The 22,245-nt window shown below is 48.2% G+C and overlaps 6 protein-coding genes across 6 annotated transcripts; 4 read left to right on the forward strand and 2 right to left on the reverse strand.

The window, feature by feature from the left end:
- Positions 1–3,477: 3,477 nt before the first annotated feature.
- Positions 3,478–3,681, forward strand: LACBIDRAFT_298960 (uncharacterized protein; the record flags this gene model as incomplete). Its single annotated transcript, XM_001882025.1, has 1 exon — positions 3,478–3,681. The coding sequence occupies one exon, from the start codon at positions 3,478–3,480 to the stop codon at positions 3,679–3,681; it is 204 nt and encodes a 67-aa protein (XP_001882060.1).
- Positions 3,682–4,342: 661 nt separating this feature from the next.
- Positions 4,343–5,022, reverse strand: LACBIDRAFT_294551 (uncharacterized protein; the record flags this gene model as incomplete). Its single annotated transcript, XM_001882146.1, has 3 exons — positions 4,343–4,578; positions 4,634–4,878; positions 4,937–5,022. The coding sequence occupies 3 exons, from the start codon at positions 5,020–5,022 to the stop codon at positions 4,343–4,345; spliced, it is 567 nt and encodes a 188-aa protein (XP_001882181.1).
- Positions 5,023–6,176: 1,154 nt separating this feature from the next.
- Positions 6,177–7,837, forward strand: LACBIDRAFT_143251 (uncharacterized protein; the record flags this gene model as incomplete). Its single annotated transcript, XM_001882026.1, has 6 exons — positions 6,177–6,341; positions 6,397–6,507; positions 6,559–6,690; positions 6,745–6,884; positions 6,931–7,554; positions 7,576–7,837. Coding segments are annotated over 6 exons (1,434 nt in total), but the record flags the coding sequence as incomplete, so codon positions are not given.
- Positions 7,838–9,197: 1,360 nt separating this feature from the next.
- Positions 9,198–9,812, forward strand: LACBIDRAFT_298963 (uncharacterized protein; the record flags this gene model as incomplete). Its single annotated transcript, XM_001882027.1, has 2 exons — positions 9,198–9,404; positions 9,464–9,812. The coding sequence occupies exon 2, from the start codon at positions 9,630–9,632 to the stop codon at positions 9,810–9,812; it is 183 nt and encodes a 60-aa protein (XP_001882062.1). The 5' UTR covers positions 9,198–9,404; positions 9,464–9,629.
- Positions 9,813–17,936: 8,124 nt separating this feature from the next.
- LACBIDRAFT_298964 (uncharacterized protein) lies at positions 17,937–19,814 on the forward strand (the record flags this gene model as incomplete). The annotated part of the gene is made up of 4 exons (XM_001882028.1): positions 17,937–17,979; positions 18,036–18,910; positions 18,964–19,297; positions 19,351–19,814. The coding sequence occupies 4 exons, from the start codon at positions 17,937–17,939 to the stop codon at positions 19,812–19,814; spliced, it is 1,716 nt and encodes a 571-aa protein (XP_001882063.1).
- Positions 19,815–21,125: 1,311 nt separating this feature from the next.
- On the reverse strand, positions 21,126–22,225 carry LACBIDRAFT_294553 (uncharacterized protein; the record flags this gene model as incomplete). The annotated part of the gene is made up of 3 exons (XM_001882147.1): positions 21,126–21,868; positions 21,918–21,995; positions 22,045–22,225. 3 exons carry the CDS (start codon positions 22,223–22,225, stop codon positions 21,270–21,272), a joined length of 858 nt encoding a protein of 285 aa, XP_001882182.1. The 3' UTR covers positions 21,126–21,269.
- Positions 22,226–22,245: the final 20 nt, after the last annotated feature.

Genomic DNA, 22,245 nt, shown 5'->3' on the forward strand with positions numbered 1-22,245 from the left:
TGAAGAGTTGACGAACAGGCATTTCGATGCGTCATCTTCAAGATCTTCTTTTTTCTTCTTTCTCCTCATGTTTTCGACTCCCAATGATATCATTGTCATGAGTATTACCACACCCCCCGTTTCTCTTTTCATGTTATATCCCATCTGGTGTATGTTGTACAATAGTTGTTAGTTACCAAACGATCATTTGCATATTCAACTCGAACGTGCGCGCTCCTCAGTTGAATTTCGCTCTATTGGTCTCAATCCTTCCGTACTAGTAGGTCGCAGCGCCAAGGAAAAGATTATGTCGCACTCGTTCTAGTTATAGACGCCGCCTCACAGGAGCACAAACCTAGGATTGCGTTGAGCATGAAAAATATGAGTCGACCCAGGCTCGAACTGAGGACCTTCTGTGCACAACCAGTCGAGTCATGTTAGACAGATGCGATAACCAACTACGCCATCGACCCTTTCATATGGAGCAACAGATGTTTTCTTTGATATGAAATCAAATTCTGCGGACAAAATGTCATTAAAATTTAATGGGATCTGACTTGGATCTGACCTCAAGAGTGTGAACTTGAAGCTGGTACGGTGCCAAGAGCCCCATCCTCACCCAGCCGAATGACGCTCCGAGTTTGACTACCCAATCGTCTAGCGGCGCAAGCGCCAGTCCCCGACTCTGTTTGAAAACAACATGCAAAGTAACTGATCATACTGTAAATAATGTAATTTATACTACCCACCTGAATAATCTTCTATACTACTATTAGTTGCCTGCTGAGCAACTGCTGAGGTTTTAGGGACCCTTAGGAACAAAGAGCGGAACAAGCCGAAATTCGTGGGAAGCCATCACACAACTTTTGCAAGGATCGAGCTTTACTATCAGTGACCAGGAGTTTGAAACGATTTGACCTTTGGCTGAATTATGCCACAACCGCTACACTCCGGGCCTCCAAATTTTGTGTGGTGGTGAATGTGTATCTCATGAACATGAATATATTTTTCGTTTTTTTATTGAACAGTGGTGGAAGCTGACGGAGGCTTACCGGTCGTCGAAGTCGATTGTTTCGGGAGATTGAAATGGCTGTCACGTCCAAGTCACATCCAACTGTCAGAATTTTGATAGGTGATGCGACTGTCAGGGTTCAAAACCACGCAGCCCAAAATCACGTCTGTCACGCTCAGCAGACAAAGAATCGAAATTCATTGGATTATAAGCATAGTTCTTCACCTTTCTGCTCGATTTTTTGTATTTGAAGTCGCGTCGTTTACTAGTACATGCTTGTAAATTTTTAGATACCCTAATGCAAAGGATCGGATTAGATCTTGAAAATCATTTGCATACATCACGGTTTTGATGCGCCGAAAACCACCTTTTAAAATCCTGAGCTCGTCAGACTCGGTTGTTGCACAAAAAAGGTTGATATTCATATTTGTAAGAGTCATAATTAGTCCAGAAAAAAATACTAGAAAGCCTGTGTCAAAATTAAGAGAGGAAATCGGGGATTTCAAACTCCTGAAGCATATCAAACTCCTGGTCACTGATAGTATCGTTCTCACACACTTGAGACAGGGTCCAATGTGTGATCTAGGCAAAGGTACCTCCATAATTTTCGACACTTGTAGAATAATAAATCTGTTGTGCATCGCACAAAAATTGATTAACAAAATCTCAAACTGGTGAACAATAAGAACGTCAGCCATATTGACTGGCCAATTCCATTATTTTATTCTTTAACATATTCTTCAGCTGAGTGGTGTTGCCATGGCTACCAAGACTATTTCACAAAGAAATTGTTTAAATATGCAAATTGAATATGGTTGATGTTCTTATCGTTCTTCCTTTTGTAATTTTGAGAATTAATGTTTTCGGGATGCACATTTGCTTCATTATTTTACAAGTGACTACAATTAAGGAGGTACATATGTCCTGATTTGTCCTGGTTATTTATTGGGCCCTGTCTCAAGTGACAGGGGAGAAACGGTGATTTGTCCATTGAGTAAATTGCTGGACATATGTTGATCGGAGGCATTATTGCTCAATAATTTACTTCACGTTTGTCAGGTGGGTAAAATCAAAATATGCCCAACATTAAACATCAACTGCAATTAGGATGTGCACAAAGGACCACATGAGAACTATTGGCAGAATGTGCATCAAATTTTCTCCAGCAGCTCATTCAATATTTGATTCCAATGTGCCCAGATATGATTAAGTGTATTCAGAATATGCCCAATATTCCAAGACACATTTTAAGTATATTCACCAGCTTCATTTAGATTGTTACTAATGGGCATATTTTATATGTGACTACCATCCATAGTGTCTTTTTATCTCAGCTTTATTCTTGAATATATTTTAAATTTATCCTTTGTACAAATGTGAAGAAAATCATTGAGCAATAATGCCTCTGATCAAAATATGCCTAGTAATTTACTCATCGGACAAATCACTCTTTCTCCCCTGTGTCTGACAGAACCCTCTCTGTTCCAGAGTCGGGGATGACTACACATGTACACCAAATTTAAATTTGATGGAAGCAAGGTAGAAAACCATGTTGACAGTTGAACGTTGAACGTTGAGGGCGGCCTAGCGGTAATCATCTAGAAGATCCTACCAAACAAGAGCAAATAATCATCTTTTTCAAGTTCAAGTTTTTGTACCGCCTCCCCCTTTGCTCACACCCTTCTTGAAGTCATTGGTTTCGCATCATCCGTCGGATTCCGTCCATCACTTCTACCACCACCTGGAATTTCTCCGACCATCGACGCTAGGCAGGTAACTGACATGGTTCCAAGTCATTGAAATCCCTTGACAATCTGATCGGTTTGGCGTTCGGATTACAAGTTGTGGAGAATGCAGGAGAATATGCAGGCATCATTACCATCGTCTTCAAATACTCCGCCCTTTCTCCGGTGGCAATGTTCCCTCACACCACATTCTTCCATAAACAAACTATCCCATCGTCTGCTGTTATCTGCCAGACAACTCAGTACCCAATTTTTTGTTGCTACACGTCACCCCGTTTGCAGTTGCTTGCCTTTTTTCGCGAAGTGTGGTGGCGCGGTCAGAATTTTTGGCAAACGAACGTGGTTCTACGGCTCAAACACTCCTGTCAACATCGGACGTACCATTAGCAGAGCGACGGCGTATCTAGTTCACAGTCAAGGAGTCGAACCCACCGTTCTAATTGCAACTCTTGTTCTAACCATAGTATTGCCTATTTGTAGCTCTGTCAGCCACCGCACCCGTTCGAATGGAAGCGGTCTATGCTTCGATCCCGCACACAGTAACTAAAAGGGAGCCTCTTAGAACGTTAACCCCTCGCCAGCTTTTCATTCTTCGCCTCCGTTCTAACCATCCGCTCATTGTTCTTGCGTGTTGTCGTCAATAAGTAAGCATCGTGCTTCCTATCGTCTGGGTCTCAATGTTCATGTCGTTCGTACCTGTCAGCCACCTAACGGCCAACACACCACATCTCACTCGCCACCATGAAGCCTACCTTTGCCTCATCACTATTCGCATGTCTCGTCACCTTCACCTCGATCGCGAACGCAGCGACGGTACCCACTCGTGTCCAGTGTCCAGGGATCGTGCTCAAGTGCAACCCGGGTCAAGTCATCATCCCTCCCAACCCTGATGAACACAGGTTTTGCTACACTTGTGGCGTTCCCGGGGGTGACCCTCAATCGTAGAGGTATGTTTTTGTGACCCGTTCCGTTCTGCCTTTGTGAGCTTAATATGTAGGGGGCTTTTAGAAATTGTTGACAGGGGGTTCTGTTTAAAGTTTCTTTAGGGCTTATGCGTTCGATCCTTCCAATCGCCCAAAACACGACAATTCATTTCATATGTAAATCATAGGTCCGGATCCAGGCGTGGTGGGAATTTAATGGTTTAATGTCGACTGAGTGACTGAAAAGGAACGCCTAGTAGCAAGTCACTTTCGGAAATATGTAGCTTCGAATTCAAGGCGCCGTAGCAAAGCTTTTGTGTTGCAGAGGCCTCGTGGAGAGCACGTTGGGTGGCATCGGCTTCCGTTACTGCCGCACTGAAAATTAAGGCCTGGGGAAAGTATGGCCGAGTTCCCGACACTGTGAAAAGCCTTCGCCTAGCACACACGAGTCCTCAAGGTGAAGCAGAAAACAACCTATACGTAGTAAAATCATGACCTTTAATTTGGAATGATTAAAGTACATCAGTTGGTAACCGGGGCCAGACAATTCCCGTTTCCTGCCCAAACCTGCAGCGCCATTAGATCCTCGCATTCGTCATTGCAGAGGTTTCCTTTTGTTTCGATCTACTCTTGTCAACTTTTACTCCCAGGTATATTCCAACGAGAGAACCAACTCCGATCCATCACTTGTTCAGAATAACTTCAAAGAAGTGCGAAGATCGCGAACGGATCTCTTGATCTCCGCGCAGATCATGAGAAGATTCTTCCTCCTCGGGGTACTTCTCCTGTAGATCTTTGGGTAAGTCGCTTTGCTCAGATTTCTCTCCTCGTCGATCGGGGGGTTTGGCTTCTTCATAAACCACAAGTTGATACGTTTTAGAATCGATTTTGACGTTCCTCCAATTTATTTTCCTCAATACTGATGGTAAAATCACCAATCTAATTCTTGGAAAGGGTAACAGTCAACGACGCACGAGGTCCCGTGAGTAGGGAGTCTGAAGCGCGCTTCTCCTCGGAGATCTCGCACCCCATATTTTGAAATTGTCGACGCGACACCTGCTCCCAGCTACGTCTATCGACCCAGCGGCTGCCCGGTTCTTGAGAGCTCTTTTCAAATAGGAAAATCTCTCCAGCTTTGACATCCGACGGAGAGGGAGTTGAGAGATTGGTTTGGTTCGCCGTGATCCAGGCCACAACATTCTTTGCGATAGTGAGATCCCTAGAAGTAGTCGATCGCACTGTGGTCAATCTCGGCCGGACGTGAAATGAGGGCTTACTCTGCAGTCATCTCAGAATCTGTAGATGAAGGAGTTAAGAGGTTGATATGATTTGACAGTGATAAGCCTGAGGCTGTGGCGCCCATCCCGGGCCTCCAATCCCTGGTCCAACGTCACATGATGAAGAAGGAAGCCCAATGCACAGCGGGTGCTTCATATATCGTGAACCAAGGTACAACTTCACATATATCGAAGTCTGTCTAGGAGAGACTAAGCGGGTGCACCTCAGCGGACAGTTGATTTTGAATTTAATTCTGGAGAAGTAGACCTCAACGATACATGCCTATAGTGGGCTACCTAGTAAGTACTCGGTATTGAGTTGCGCCGTCGTCCATTCCAACTGGAAGGAGATTAGTATGGGGTTCTTCTTGACAATTTAATCGCTACAGCGGTCAAAAATATCTGGCGAGAAGGCTTTCTAATAAAGTGACTTAGCGCTCTACAGGAGGTCGCCAAACCCGTGGTTCGACGCGGTCGGCAATGTCATGTAAGAAGGGGGCGCAAAATGATAGCAAAGAAGTCCACAGCTCAGCCACCAAGACGAGATTGTTAAGGAATGGTGGGAAGGGGTAACGCTGTCTTCTCGGGAGCACAACACGCAGATGGATTCGAGCGCGACGGACACCACTGTAGATCAAGTGGGATCGAGGTCACGGTGGGGCGGTGGTATGGGTTCAGAAGGTAGTAGCAGTTCTACTGACAATCATGATTGCAAACACCACGTCACTTCTTGACGATAAGTGATGGGTGCGAACGAACATGGAGGTGCTTGTGGCGGAAGCGGCACGTAATATTAAATTTGGTGTATGAAGGGTGGTTACCGAATTCAATGCAAAATGCAGTGAGCTGGTTGCTCCAGCTCGATTTTTCTACCGCACCGGAGGTTGGACTGATCATGAGGTGGGCGAGAGATCTAGTGGAACAAAGAGGACGAAGCATCACTAGATGTAAAAGTGATGTTCATGGTAGACAATGGCCAACGTGGGGATCGAACCCAAGACCTTCGCGTTATTAGCACGACGCTCTAACCAACTGAGCTAGTCGGCCGATATTGAGGAGAAATGTTGATTGGTAATGATCGTGAGCGATGTTGCTAGGTGTTTGTCTCATTTTTCTGTGGTTAGGGTTAAGCTGACGTCAATATCTGAGTGTGGATATAAACTTGGCTCAAACCATGTTCCATTCCCCCGCCAGAATGAACAACAACCAGAACGCCGTGCAACAGACAGAGGGGGCGCCACTGTCCCGCGCGACGTCGCGCACCTCGCGCACGTCGACGCTTTCTCGTCACCAGAGCCTCATCAAGAGGAGCATTGAGATGCATGACCTCAAGCCTGCGGATGTCCTCATTGAACGGTTCACAGCTTGGAAGGCTATCGTTAGGCAGCTTACTGCATGGTTTGAGGTACGCTTTATTTTATTCGCTGTGGGTTGAATGGCCATCTCACGTTGCTGCGCAGGGTATTGCTGAAATCGAGAATAACACGGCAAGGGACATGATGAAGCTCGCTGGCGTCATTCAAGTCCCTTTCCGGGCTGGAAACCAGTTCCTCGGTGAAGGAGGTCTTCAGGTACGTTCTATAATCTATTCTATTCGCTATATTCATTAATTCACTCCACAGGACGTGTTCTACACCATCCGAGACAAATCACGCATCGTCGCTGACCACCATGCCGACCTCGGCCGCACGATCCAGGGTACAATCGTCCTTCACCTTCAGAAACTCACTACGGAGATCAAAGCCCATATAAAGGTTCAGACTCAGACGTTTCACTTGACTGACTAATACTCACCTACTCCACAACAGAATGTGCAAAGTGACACAGCCAAGCTGGCACAGAACGTGGCCAAAGAACGCGAAGTCTCTGAGAAGCTCCTTGGTGATCTCGCTAACCACATCTCGACGTTCAAAAACACCCCGGGGATGGTTCAAGCTCGTCAAGACCCGTGCGTTTTCTGTTTCATCCTTAAAGACTTTACTCATTCATCATAGGTACCTAACCAACGCAGCTGTAGCCCGCCAAATGCAGCGCCAAGTCCTCGAAGAAAACCTGCTCCAAAAATCGCTCGTCATGACCCAACAAAACAGCGCAGCCTTTGAACTCGGCATCGTCCGCTCCATCCAATCCGCCTGGAACACATTCGAAGAATGGCAGTCCCGCGCCTCGGTCCAATCACAAGCCCTCTTCCAGTCCCTCTCCGCACACATGGCCTCCCTCACGCCCGATAGAGAATGGATCGCCTTCGCAGCGCGTTCCGACCACCTCTTGGACCCCGAAACCCCCATGCGTACAACGCAAAGCGTCACATGGCCGTTGAAAGACGATCCTTGCGTCGTTTCAGTACACACGGGCCATTTGGAGCGGAAGAAACGCTTCACGCGGGCTTATAACGAGAATTACTTTGTCCTCACACCCGCTGGGTTCTTGCACGAGTTCGCCTCGTCCGATCCTACCACCCCCGCCGGCCAGGTCCCCTCTTTCTCTTTGTTCCTGTCGTCGTGCACGTTAGGCCCGCCTAGCACCATCAAGAGCAAAAGCCACAAATTCCATATCGAGGGACGGAAGGAAGGGACGGGGACCACCAAAGGTGGTGGGTTGCGCAGTATGATTGGAGTGTCGACTAAGGAGGGGGAGAGTAACAAGGCGTGGAGTTTCCGAGCTAGGAGTCGGGATGAAATGATGGAGTGGTGGAATGATATTAGGATGTTGTGTGCGAGGTACCTGGTTGCTAGTGAGCAGCTTGAGAGGAGTGGGCCTGTTGAGGCTGCTGTTAGGAGTGCGGGGTATATTAGTGGCGGTGAGGAGGAAGAGGAGGAGGAGGAGGCGGAGGGGAGTAGTGTTGAGGAGGAGGAGGGGGAGGGTGTTGATGAGTATCAGGATGCGCAGGAGGAGCAGAGGGCTCCGCCGCCTGGGTACGCTCAGGGAGGAGCGGGGATGGAGATGGGGCCTCATGGGTATCCTGTACGTTTTTCTATCTTTTCTTTTCACACGCTCCAACTAACAACTTTTTTTGATAGCTCGACAAAAAGACGTCCATCTCTCGAAGGCTAAGCAGACGTCAGGAAAAAGCGCCAGAGGGCCGAGGGCCAAGGGAGGCTGAAGCTATGACTTCACGCGATGTGGGGGAAAGGCCTTCGAGGGATTATGAAGAACAGGAACAAGGCCCGACGATTGATCGGGGGTCGTATCAGGCCCCATTACAGGCGCAGGAGGGTGCGAGGCCGGTGTCTTATCAGGTGTGTTTTTTTTTGTTTTTGATGTTGGCTCTTTTGGTGTTCGTGCACTGGGTCGTTGACCTTTCCATTTTGACTTTCTATACCCCGCTATGGTTTCTCCATTCCCCGCCACTCTTTCGTACAACGCCGCTCTCTTTTGATATTGTATCTTCTGGCGGTTGTGCATGGCGTTCGAGGAATACTCGTTTTCTTTGGGGTTGTGCGTATCCCGGTTGATGTTTGTTTCGCCTTTCTATTTTGACTCTCTATTTCCCGCTACGCTATGGTTTCTCTATTCCCCGCCACTCCTCCGTCCCCATCTCAATTCTATAAACGCGCCCTTTCCCAAAAATACACAACTAACGCCTGTTTACTGTAGCCCCACGAAGAACATGCCATCAGTGCTGAACCCGGTGTAGACGATGGTGATAGCGGGATCTACGCGACTGAGGAAGAGGAGAGGCAGCATTATGCACGGTTGGCAGGGACAGGGACGACGGAGAATGTGGCGACTCGTGATACGGGGAGAGTCACCACGAATGTCACTGGGGGTGGGGGAGGCGGTGCTGATTATGGGGCTCCTCCGCCTGTTGGGTATCGTCCGCAGAGTGGGGCGTATCAGCAGCAGGGGGCCACGTACCAGCCGACGTATCAGCATCAGCAACAGGGGTCGACTTATCCCGCTCAGCCATATCATCCTCAAGCTGCGACCTACCACCCTCAGGGTTTGACTTATCCATCGCAGGGGACGACGACTCACCAGGCGCCTTCTCAGCCTCAGTATACGACCCATTCACAACAAGGACAGACTTATCAGTCTCAGAGCGCGCCATATCAAGCTCAGGGAACAACTTACCCTCACGCAGCAGCTTCTCGTGAAGGCGTTGCTTCTCCCCCTCGAGGTCATTCTCCCTATGCCACCGGATCCCCCGCTCGAGCCGCATCGCCATACCATGTTAGCGGAGTTGGAGTTGGTTCACCAGGCCGTGTCGTTTCGCCTGCGCCATCTAGGGGTAGGAACGGTGCACCTGCTCCGCTCTCCTCCCCAGCGCATTCGGTGAGTTCGGGAGCGGGAAGGCAGGGTGGTGTGTCCTCGCCTGTTCCGTCGGCGTCGGGGAGAGGAGCGGCGTCGCCTGTACCGTCTAAAAGCGGGAATGGGGGTGGTGGGATTGCGGCGGCGGCGGCGAGGGCGGAGGTTCCTGGAAGGTTCCATGAGCAGTTTTAGAAAGCTCTGATTGAACATTTGAGCGGTGGGTGCTTTCCTTCGTTTGCCTAGTGGTCCATTATTGACGTTGGTTGATGTCTTCAGGTGTTTCCCCCCTCACTTTTCATTATCGATTCGTTGAACCACGACATTGTCACCTACTTTACTCCCGTATCATCTTGTCTCTTTCGTTGTCATGATGCCTTTGACATTAACCCCATCTTCCCCACTTTCCCTTACTTTGAGCACGAGCGCTCCGTTTCCTCCTATCATGTACACTTTTCCCGCTTTAACACCGTTTGTGTTGCGTCATTTTTTTTCCCTGCCTTCCCGTATTCAATTCACATCAGCCGCCACACGCTCTCAAAACGTGAGCGCTGCTCTTACCTTGTATTTTAGCCCCCCATTTCTGTATTCATGGGCTCTACTTTGTACTTTAACTATTGAATATTGAATGCTTGTAATTTGAAGCGTTAGAGTTCAGATCATCATGCGATATCGTTGAAAGTACGGGACGAGGAGCCGGTGCGCAGTTCCTTATGGAATGTCTTCGATTCTTTGAAAGTTGCCTGTCAAATTGATAATGTCATCCATAAAGAAGCGCAAATTACGAGAAATGTACTACATACATATACTGACCCCGCGATTCGGCATGAGTCGGGCGAATCCTCCACCCTGACGGTCATGACCTCAGAGCAAGTTGGAGAAGCGTATTCTAGCCCTAGGCCTGGGCGTGCGATGGTTGCGGGAGGAGCGTTTTCGGGGGTTATAAAAATTGAAGGACATCGTCAAACGATCTACATAGCTGCTTCAGATTTTGAGGTGCAAGGATGTGCGTTTGTCGAGCTTCGCTGGATATACCCAATTAACCAACAATTACTGTTAGTCGACCCACTTGGATTAAGTATTATATCAGACCGCAACGCCGATTCGTCCGACTTTGAAGGATTTTGAACTTTATTGCTTTGCGGTAACAAGTCTTGTTCGAGCTTGTTCGTGGGCGACTCGAGTGATATCAGAAGGTCGGACGCTGATCATGATCATGTGGGTGTTTGTGGGTCCCAGATTCAGCATGTGGGTAGTAGCCCTAAGTACCATCAGTGCATGAGGCTACGAGAACTACCTTGGCTTTGTGATACAGTGGTATTTCGAAAACATGTGAACCTGAGGCCTGAATATTTTATCGGTCTCTTGTTGTAAGAAGAGGATCGTGGAAGGGGATGAATTGTGGGTCCATGATTTATGGGTTTATGGAAGATGGCGTCAGCTCTTTTACCAAATCATAAGGTGAAATTTGTGATGCATATTCCGTATAGTAACCGGTTCCAAGGCTTGAGAGAAGAATTGGCATGTTGGAACATGGAAGAGTGTTCCGAGTGCGCAATGATAACATTCAGTGCCTCAAGGTACAGATTGTTTCTTGCTTCAGGTTGATCATTGTTTCAAAAACTAGACAACGAAGATGCCAGAGTGTCAGTTTTACTGACGAAATAACGGGCTAAAAGATTACGCACGTATCTTTAGAATGAGAACGGCTACCGGTCGAAGAGTGAGCTAATAATTAAGCCACTTTCAGAGTCAGGGTAAAGTTTAAAGTACCGAAAATAGGGATGGTAGCGCACACGTTTGTTGCAAATTGTAGATTAGCTGCAGCCTGAGGAACGCAAAGGAAGAGGACAAGAGACGTCAGAGTTGGGAGTCACGAGCAGTTTGGCAAATTGTTCGCAAGAGATTCTTCGAAAGAAGGTCATGAATAAGCATAATTATTAGTTCAGCAAAGTGTAGATCACCTATTCGTAGAGTAGGGAACCTAGCCTTTCTTCCTTCATTTCCACAAAGAAGGTCTTTTGGTTGGCAGTAGTCACCTCCAAAGCAGCGGCCAACTGATGTTGACACAATGAAATAAAGAAATGGTGGTGCGCAGATCATTGTCCTGCGTATAGAAAGCGGTCCGAAGAGTGAATCGGAAGGAGTTAGAGTTTGTAGTTCTGGTGACAAACTGGCCAGAGTAAACAGTGCCGATGGAAAACTTGATTCCAGTCTAAAACCTGGCAAGAGCGAAAAAAGCAGGTGAGACGCTAATGCCTACTAAATATTTTACATTCACATATTCGCGGGAAAAGTATGACGGCCCGACAGAGAACGACCCAGATCTCATCATTCACTGACTGTCGCGAAAGCAATGAATCCATACTAGGCAGCCTCAGAGTGAGAAACAGGTGGACTTTGTCTGAAAACCGAGATCGCGACATGTATTTTCGAGTGAAGAAGAATGGGTAGTCTCCAGGGCTGAGCGCTGATGAGTTGAAAAGCAAATGAGGCCGCCAACATCGATAGTATCACGAAACCAGAGAGCTCAAGACCCGCGGGGACAAATGTAGGTTTTGTCGAGGATCAAAAACCCCTTATGAATAGATTAAAAGTGACATGTGAAGAGCGGTACTGAAGAGTGTGAAGGAGAGGAGGTAGATGTACTGGTGCTGAGGATTTTAGGTGGCTTGAGGAGAAGATGATTTTCGTTCTGGTATTACGCAAGAAAAGGTTCACACGCTCACCGCCGCACACGAGCTCGCCTCGTCCAATCCTACCCTTTCCGCAAGCCAGGTCCCCTCGTTCTCTCTTTTCTTGTCTTCTTGCCCGCCTATACCATGAAGAACAAGGCCCGACTATCGATTGGGGGTCGTATCAGCCCCAGAAGCTCCAAGGGCGGCGTATGAGGGCGCTCGACTGGTGTCTTGTCAGGTGTGTTTACCTTTGATAGTGAGATTTACGCGACTGAGCAAGAGGAGAGGCAGCATTATGCACGGCTGGCAGGTGCAGGGACGACGAGGAACTCGTGGCGACGCATGTTACGGGGAGAGTCAACTGAGAGTTACTGAGGGCGGGATGCGGTGCCGATTATGGGGCTGCTCTGTTTGTTGTGTTATCCTCCGCAGAGTGGGGCGTATCCGCAACAGGGTACGACTTACCCCGTATCATCCTCAGGCTGCGACCTACCATCCTCAGGGTTCGACTTAACCATCGCAGGGGACAACTTACCAGGCAAGGATGATCTATGGCCCTCAGTATAGGACCCATTCACGGCAAGGACAGACTTGCTAGCCTCAGAGCGCGCCATACCAAGCTCAGGAAACGACTTGTCATTATCAATCAACCTCTCGTGAAGGTGTTGCTTCCCCTCGAGGTCATTCTTGCTATGCCACTGGTTCTCCTGCTCAAGTCGCATCACCCCGCTATGGTGGAGTTGGTTCACCTGGCCGTGTAGCTTCGCCTGCACCATCAAGGGATAGGGACGGTGCACCTGCTCCGCTCTCACCAGCGCATCCAGCTACTTCGGAAAGGCAGGGTGGGTTGTGTCTGTTCCGTCGGGAAAAGGGGTGTACCGTCTAAAGGCGGGAATGGGTTGGATTGCGGCGGCGGCGGCGGAGGTTCCTGGGCGGTTCCATGAGCAGCTTTAGAAGCTTTGATTGAACTTTGAGCGGTGGGTGTTTGTGGAGCTTACCTTTGTTTGCTTAGTGATTCATTATTGATATTCCCTTCAGGCGTTGGCCCCACTTTTCATTATCGATTCGTTGAACCTCGACGTTGTCTGCGTCGTGGACCCACTTCACTCCCCTTTCATCCTGTCTCTCTCGTTGTCATGACGCTTTTGACATGAACCCCATCTTCCCCACTTTCCCTTCCTTACATCACGAGCGCTCCGTTTCCCCTTATCACGTACATGTCCCCGCTTTAACGCCCCTCTGTTGCGTCATTTTTTTTTCGCCTTCCCGTATTCAATTCACATCAGCCGCCACTGCTCCTCGGTTTTGGACCAGGGCCACGCTTTCAAAACGTGTATTTTAGCCCTATTTCTGTATCTATAGTTGTCGTGTATCTTTGACTACCTGGTACTAAAAGTAATAAATATTGAATGCTCATTTGAGTTGTAATCTGAAGAGTTAACGTTCAGATCATGCGATATCGTTGAAAGAACGGGCCAACGAGCCGTTGCGTAGTTCCTTATGATCATGGGGGCACCTAAGAATTCCTTCGACCCTTCGAAGTTGCCCCGTCGGCGCAGCTTGATAATGTCGTCATGAAAGAAGTGTAAAATTCGAAAAATCTATGTACTATTGACCCCGCGAGTCGGCAATAAGTCGGGCGAATCGTCCATTCTGAGGCCTGGGGTGGAGAAGGGTATACCAGTAGGGACGTGCGATGGTTGAATGAGGAGCGTTTTCGGAGGTTATGAAAATTGAAGGACATCTCAAAACGATCTACCTCAGCAGCTTCAGATTTTGCGGTGCACTGGGATGCGCGTTTGCGAGTATTTTCGAGAGGCGTCGAAGGCAAGTGCCAAGTGTACTATCACCGTTATAACGTTGGTCGACTCACTTGAATAATTTTTGGCCTATTGTATGTGACCGTAACGGCGATTGCGAGTGAATCATGGCATGGATCACTTTGGGATCGCTGTGGATTTGCTGACGCGAGAGGACTACTAGTCTCCTCGTCTTCAATATGATGTGAAGTCGATGTCTTTCCTACATTAGTAAATTGCAGATTGCATGTTCATATTTCGGAATTTTCTGTTGCTCAAGTCCGTTATAAATACGGGTTATCGTGTTCATAGGCGAGGAGTATGATATCATAAGGCCCGACACCGATCACGATCGGTGGGTGTTTGTGGGTCCCAGATTCATTATGTGGGCGTAGCACTACCATCACCGCACGAGGCTACGAGACTGCCTTGGCTGCGTGGCGCAGTAGCATTTCAAAAACACGTAAACAGCTGAATATATTGCTGGTCTTCTATTCTATGTAGAAGGGGAGCATGGAAGGGGATGAATACTTGTGGGTCCATGATTTATGGATTTGAACAAGAATGGCCTCAGCATGTGACGACATAGATTAGGCAACATTTGTTACATACTCCGTATAGTACTTAACCGCTTGAGAGAACTGATTCTGGAACTGGAATGTCGGAGCACGGAAGAGCGTTCCGAGTTCAATGATAACATTCAGGGCCTCAAGGTACAGATTCAAGGATTTCCTGCTTCAGGTTGGTCGTTGTTTCGAAAACTAAGAACAAAACAGGACGATAAAGATTTTCAGAGTGCGAGATTGACATGAGAGACTCAGCAGAGTAGCTAGACTGAGGAACCAAGGAATTAACGGCGGAAAGATTACGCACGTATCTTTAGAACGAGAACGACTACCGGTCGAAGAGTGAGCTAATTAAGCCACTTTCAGAGTCAGGGTAGAGTTTAAATAGGGATGATAGCGCGCACGTTGGTTGCAAATTGTGCAGGAAGGCAGAGGATGAGGGCAGGAAGCTAGAGGAAGGAGAACAGTTTGGCAAATTGGTCGCAAGAGATTTTCAGAAGAAGGTCATGAACATAAATACATAGTTCAGCAAAGTGTAAATCACCCAGGAAATTTGGCCTTTCTCCCCTCATCTCCAGAAAGGACAAGGTCTTGTTGATTGGCAGTAGTTACCTCCAAGCAGCGCCCAACCAATACCCACAAAACTGAAACAAGGAAGTGGTGGCGTGCAGGTCGTTGTCCTGCGTATAGAAAAGCGATGCGAAGAGTGGATCAGAAGGAGTCAGACTTTGTAGTTCTGGTGATAAATTGGCCAGAGTAAACAGCACCATGCCCTAAGAAAACGTGATTCCAGTGTAGAGTCCAGCGAGAGCGAAAAAACAAGTGAGACCGCAAAGCCTACAAAATACTTTACCTTGCAGATTCATGTAAACCGCGGGGAAAATAAGAGGGTCCGACAGCCCGACCCAGATCTAATCATCAGTGCGACCGTCGCGAAAGCAACGGATCCAAACAAGGTAGCCTTTGAGTAGCCTCAGAGTGAGAAAACGGGTGGACTTTGTTCTGAAAACCGAGATCGCGACATGTGTTTTCGAGTGAAAAAGAAAGTCTCCAGGGCTGATGAGTTGAAAAGCAAATGAAGGCGCCACCATCGATAGTATCACGAAACCAGAGGTTACGGTCAAAACCCGCGGCTACAAATGTATGTTTTTCCGAGGATTAAAGATTCCTTATCAACAGATTGCGCGTTGTAACGCACGGTGGGAGGAGATGAAGAAGGTGCTGAACATGTCAATGAATCGATAAATTATATAAGCACCGATGTCGTACCCTCATCACGTGTCATGCGATAGTCTGTTTTGGTGCTACCCCAAATTCGAATTTCACCTCTCCATCGAATGGAGAATTCGGCCAAGGCGGAATCAAAACACGCGTTATCTTGGCGCCCACGAGTCGAGTCGCTGCATGTGTCTCTGAACTTAGTCTTCAGGCTCTGTCGAGGGACACAGGAGAAGAGGTGCTGGAATTTGGGGTTTGAACTGGGATAGATACTATAAATTTTGTGATCAATATTCAAAATTTATTGAGTAAATTGTCGATGTCGAACTCAAGTCGAACTTTGATAGTGAGTGCCTGATCATTTTGGTAAGTAATGTCCAAAGAATTGATTTCGTAGCGTTTACTGGTTAGCGGCTCTGGCTTGAATCACATAACGTCCAGTCTTCAGATTAAAAATTGGACATTGGAAGGCATAGGAACTTGAAGAATATTATTCAGTACGTCGATAAAAGTGTTTAGCGCTTGGACGAGCGTAAAAGGGCAAGAGCACTTGAACGTGAGCCTTGACAACCCGATTCTTCCGCACGCCAAACCCGATCTGGGTTAGAAAAAAAGAGTTGGTGAGCGTATGAAATTTGGAGATCTGGGGGTGCTTGATACATAATCCAAGCTCTGGTGAAATGCGCAAATTAGGGTGATCTAACCCTGAGTCGTTGGGCATTGAGGCGAACTTCTTGACGTCTCTCACATGGCCCAGCTATAGAAAACCACCTGGACAATTTTTGAGAGGGCGAGGGCGAGTTCGCATCGTCCCCCGTAGGACCGAAAGAAGATAATATCTGCACATTCGTCGTTGGCAATGGGCAAAGTCGAAAAGATATACCAGCGTTCTGAACCAGGGCGCGCGTATGTCAGGCGTACGTGAGAGACTCTCGAGGTCACTCGATCTTCATGAGTCCTAACCTGTCTTAGAATTTCATCTGGACCAAAGCTATAATTTACTAGCGGCCAAGTTCCAGGTCAAGGGAACTTAGGAAAGAGCCTGAGAAGTGCAATTAGTTGGACCTATAGAAAGCTGCCCGTTCTCGACTGGAGTATTCCGCTCGGCGGCGCACTTGTGTTATGTTATCTCGGTAATGGCAAATGCAATGAGGCTAGCGTGGTTGGCTTGCTGAGTTGAAACCTGAAAAACACCGGCTGTAAAGATCAGCTTGACGGCATGAATGATCAGCAGGCTTCAGCAGGATGTCCAGTTATTTCATCCCTGTATCAGATACGTCAGTCGAACTTGGGATAAGTATTAGATCAGATGTCCAGGTACAGTGCAGGATCGTTACATCTAATCAATTGAAAATCTACTTCAACAAGAAATGTGACAAAATCAGTTTTAGCACAGGTGTTAATTTACGACTTGCCATTGAATAAAGGCCTCCTAGAGCAGTGTTTCTTGTTTTTTGGACGAGCTTATTGCAAAACAACGCATTTTGGACAGGGCTGTTTCGTAGGGTTGCGTCATCCGGAGTCCGGCAAGGTGCGAACCGCCGGAAGGGGAACAGATTGATGGAGATAATTGGCCCCCCTGAATGGGGCTATCGGCTTGAGTGGGAAGGGGGTGAGGCTCAGAAGCGTCAAATCAGCATGCTATGGCGTCTGCAAAGCATTATTTAACAACGAGGAGGATACCCTCAGTCTATGAAGCGCGATCTCAGTTAACAAGCAGTGGAGGGTATGAAATATTGCGTAGCATATGAAGGTGGCGTTCGCCTCTACTCGGTCACCGGGCGCAGTTCTAGCCTTCTTTCTAGACACAACACGCACCTTTTCGGTATAACGTTAAGGGGGTCGGTCAGTAGGTTTGTGTCGTTGTGAAGGGTTGGCACATTTTGTAAAGAGACTGTTCTTCTTTACACCTCGTGCGTAGTATATGGCCACGATGTAGACTTCGTTTGGTGTGCTTGGGTGTCGTTGAACTTTACATCTGCATGAACGGAACTAAATGAGATATCGATTGCCTTTTCCTTATCGAACGTCAAACGTGTCAATTAAACACCAACACCAACAAATAAAAGCGGAAACAAATGGCGAGAATATTGAAATTCATTCTCTTGTTCTTCGACAATGCTAGTTTCTGTTGCAGAGTCATCGCCCACAAACGAGAGTCGTGCTCACAGCCGATCGAGAGCGCTTGCACTCACTTGGTTGTGAAGGAGTGATCTAGGAAGTTGTGGGTTCAATATCGCCTTTCTTGTAGTGTTTGCCCAGATCTCACTCCGATCAGGGTTCGATTGCGGATGGGATTCCAAGGAAAGTCAGTAACTCATGTCCCTGCAAACCCATATAAAGATACCAAAGAGGCCTCGTGCTTATACCTCGCGACACCTTTACACCCCGACTCTTCCTCTTTTCATTCCCCCGTAAACGCCCAGAACATCTTATCAACCTTCCCCCTGTCCCACTGCGATATCTAACTCGACTCCTCCAATATTACACCATGCCTGCTGAACGATCGAGAGCTGTAAAGCGTACGGAATCTGGTAAGCCCCATCCCATTCAACGGACAGATACCTACATGACACCGTTGCGCGTCTAGGAAACAACTTTGTCTGGACGACACCTGTCGCACCCACTTCCACATTTGATGATGCTATGATGCCGAGCTTAGTCGATGTCCCAATCGACATGGACGGCCTTCCTCCCCTGGTTGATGCTCCGCCTCCACCTTCCGAGTTTATCCTGTTCCCTCCGGCAGAGGAGACCCCGCCTCCTAGGCGCCAGCCCCATTCCAAGAAAAAACCCGATAATCACATCCCTCGTCCACCTAACGCGTTCATCCTCTTCCGCTCCTCTTTCATTAAAGCCCAGCACGTCTCGACGTCGGTCGAGACCAATCACTCGACTCTCTCAAAGATCATAGGTTTGACTTGGCAAGGTCTCCCCGAGGAGGAGCGTAAAGTCTGGCATGCAAAAGCCAAGGAAGCCCAGGACGAACACAAGCGTAAATTTCCTCAATACGCCTTTAGACCGCTTCAGACCAAGAACAAGGGTGGAACGACGGAGAAACGGAAGGTGCGGGAGGTAGAACCGAAAGATCACAAGCGGTGTGCAAAGATAGCGCAACTTCTAGTCGAAGGCAAGAAAGGACGGGAGCTCAACGCCGAGATTCAAGAATTCGACAAACATCACGTTCCAGAGATAATTACACGCTTCGAGGCCCCCATCACTGCTCGGGCTTATCGCCGTTCGTCATCTGCCCCCGTTCCAGAGACAGAAAATTCCCGCGCAACTCAGACTTTCCTCCCATCCGCGGTTTCGGCGCCAATTCGGAGGATTCGCTCATCCAGTTCAAAGCCCAGTCGATGTTCGACTCCTGCTTCGCCGCCTCAGGCTGAGATGCACCTCCTTGCTGACACCGCCGCCGCCGCTATGAGCGCGCAGTCCATGGCACTTAAGCGAGAATCTTCCCTGGTAAGCCCACCTTAATGCCTCACCCCACTAAGAAACGGCTAATGTTGTATTAGGATTTCAATTCGTTCTCCTTCGACAATGTCAATTCTCCCCTTCCGTCCTTCTTCTGCGATCCCCTGTCAGACGGTATGGCCCTCCAACAGACAACGGATGCCTTCGATCAGGCGCAGTACAATTCCAGCCTCTCTATTGACACGGACTTTATAGACACCTGGTCCCAGTGTTCCTCCCCCGTGTCCCCGGACCCCAGCTACGTCACGAGTCCCTGCTCCCCCTCCTACGGTTCTCCCTTCGACTCTTTCAGTGTCCAGCCTTACAACGAGAAGGTATACCCTGACTTCAACTTCCCCTCGTACGAGCAAACCAATATGGGTATGGGTGTGGGTGGCGAGACGTTCCTGACCACTCCCACCGACGATTTCTCCACTTTTGTTGACCAGCATCCCAGCGCTCAGTTCTCAAATATCGAACTGGACTTCTCGGCTTTCATGATGACCTCGCTTCCTCAATACGCCTGAACGTCGTACTCGTCACGTCTCCCTCCTCCGGCGTCAAAACTCAACCGGGACCTTCTTGGATATCTAACTCTATGTCTCAACCATATCTTTGGACTTTGTGTACAATATTCACGCCGGCAAGGCGCGCCTTCGTTCTTCATGACTCCTTCAATGGTTCCTCGCACCTCAACTCCACGACTCCCCACGCTCACCCATTCATCCATGTATGTATTCATATTTGCGAGCTCAAGGCCTTTGACTGCCTGTGCGTTTCCTTCACTTATACGCTTATTTCATTGATACTGCTCACCACACACACTCCTTCTCGCTGCCTCTCATTCTCCTCTTATCTCCTCGGTGTCCTGGGGGCACATGCGATCCCTCTCACATTTATCGCTTCTTCTTGATTTAACCCTCGGAAATGTACATATCTCATGTTATTCTGTGCCCATATTAGATTGACCTACTTGCGGATTTCCCCCACATGTATTTCAGAGTATTCGCTACGGCGGAGATGCCCCTCGCATCCCGTATCGGAAAAATTAAAATTAAAAAGATTTCAATAGTTCCAGGTTACGGCAAGATTTTCAGCGCCGCTGCCAATATTCTGTCAAATCGCGCGAGAAATCCGGTGAAACTCGGTTCACGCCAAATGGGGGTGGTGGGTACTTCGCGACGCACGCGCGTCACCGGCGGGGCAACCGAACTTTGAAGGGCGTCCAAATGGAGTCAGTATAATTCGGTAAAGAGAGGAACCGAGAATAACAGAAAAATTCAATTTCTTGTCTCCGATGTCCACGCTTTGTCGAGGATAAAGGCAGGGTAACCAATACGCTGGGGTACCACCATTGCGAGTAAAACAATGGAGTGAAATAATCCGACCGCTAACCTTCGGAGCTAGAGAAAATTTCAGTCAATCTCCCCATGGTTTGATCCTCCATCTTCCTATGGACCAGCCAGCTCTCAATGTCCTGCACAAGCCCAAATACCAAAGTGACTTCCAATCCGCACTTTCCAAAAGAATGATCGTTGGTGAGTCGAGGTGCTTCTACTTTGCTTCTACTACTACCTAGACTGCGGATTGTTCGGAAGGTGCGGTCGCATTGTATACCATTGTGCAGCAGGTACCAAGGCTGGCATTAAAAGCTTCCTGAGTCAGTGGCTTGATATTCCATCATAGGGTGGAGAATATCTCAAGAATATCTGGGCCTTCTTGAATACGGAGAGGGCGGGTACAATGTCGATTTTGGAATGCACATAGTACTACGGACTGCGGATGTTCCTTGAAGGTGGCAAGAGATTCGATATGCCAATAGATGATGGCGCTTCAAATTTTTTACGAGGGATTGAGGATGCTCAGCATTCGGGAATCAATTTAGATATTGGAAGTGAAGGAGAGACATACCTGATTGAATCCATGACTGCGTTCTTAGGTTGATGACGCACGTCGATTCAGAACGCGGAACGTTGGACGTGAAAAAAGGAAGAAAACTCACAGAGCATGTCACTGCATGCGCGCGTCTGCGTGGTGGTCTCTTCCATGATATTCTTATGCCAATTCCAGTCCTCGTCAAGCAGATGGAGAAAACAAATCAAGGTCGGACCGGCTTTTCCTGGGCGCTACTGGCCACTAAGGAAGAATTTGCCTGTGAGCGTCAATTGAGCCCTTCGCTCTATCTAAAATTCCTGACACACGTTCTGATATGGCGCTGACATTTGTGAGGATGCAACTTGGTTTGAATGTATGTGCGATTATTATAAGATTGTGAGACAATTTGTATGAAACTGATTAAGGTGTCTTTGTGGATCCTAATTCCTCTCAATAAAAAGCCAGGTGTGTGGGGAAGTGAAAGAGAAACAAATTACGAACGGTCCGTAGAGGCACCGGACCTGAAAGGGTTCTTCGATTTCATGGGTGGACTGGCGCTCTGGACACTGGCGGTAGAGGATGCGATAGTGGGAGGTGCTGAAGCCGTCAAATCGGACCTGACTCGCGGCGACGTTGCTGGGGTCAAGCCCGCAGCAGATAAGGGGACGGGCTCGACCAATTCCATTCTCTCCACGCGGTGGTTGAGATCGTCGTCATCTTCACCATCCGAGTCGCCGTGATACCGACCCTCATTGCGTAGCTCATCCATGCCTTCCCTTAACATATCTGCGTGCTCGGCATCCATCGCATGCATCCCAGGAGGATATGTATTGTGACCTTGAGGGGGAGCTCCATAGGAGTTTGGGAAACCTCTGGGAGCATGTGCATATGGCGGATGATGTGGTGGATGGCCGTAATACTGTGGTTCTTCAGGCCCGTACGAGGGCATCTTGGGGGGGACAGACTGAGCATGGGGGTAGGGTGGACGATAACCCTGGCCCCTGCTTCGTAGATAATCATAACCTCTTTGTGCATACTTGTCGTAAAGTGGCGAGGGAAAGGCCCCTCGATAATCTTCTTGGTTGATAAAACCTAGTTCGTTATCAGTTATCGCTCAAACAATGCCAATGCCATTGCGCACCGTGATTGTCCCCAGTATTTACATTTTTTGCGTTGCCAAAGTTGTTCACTGTCCCCTGATGAAAATTCCGCGTCATTCCTGAAGAACAAATTAGCCTCAAACAGAATTGAAGGTGAAGAAAGCGCACCGGTGCTGTAGTCATTAATCGAGCGGTCATTGTTCGAGTTGTCATACTTGCGACTCGTAGTGTTATACGATCCGGAGTTCGTGGTTCGGCGGCTTGTATCGTTTATGGTCATATTTCCGGAAACATCATTGAAGGAACCACCCTTAATGTTGAAATCGTGAGCACCTTCAAAGAAAGGCATAATGCTGATGGGTGAGAGAT

The sequence above is a fragment of the Laccaria bicolor genome, genomic scaffold, assembly GCF_000143565.1.
Source record: "Laccaria bicolor S238N-H82 LACBIscaffold_15 genomic scaffold, whole genome shotgun sequence".
NCBI classification, from domain to species: Eukaryota; Fungi; Basidiomycota; class Agaricomycetes; order Agaricales; family Hydnangiaceae; genus Laccaria; species Laccaria bicolor.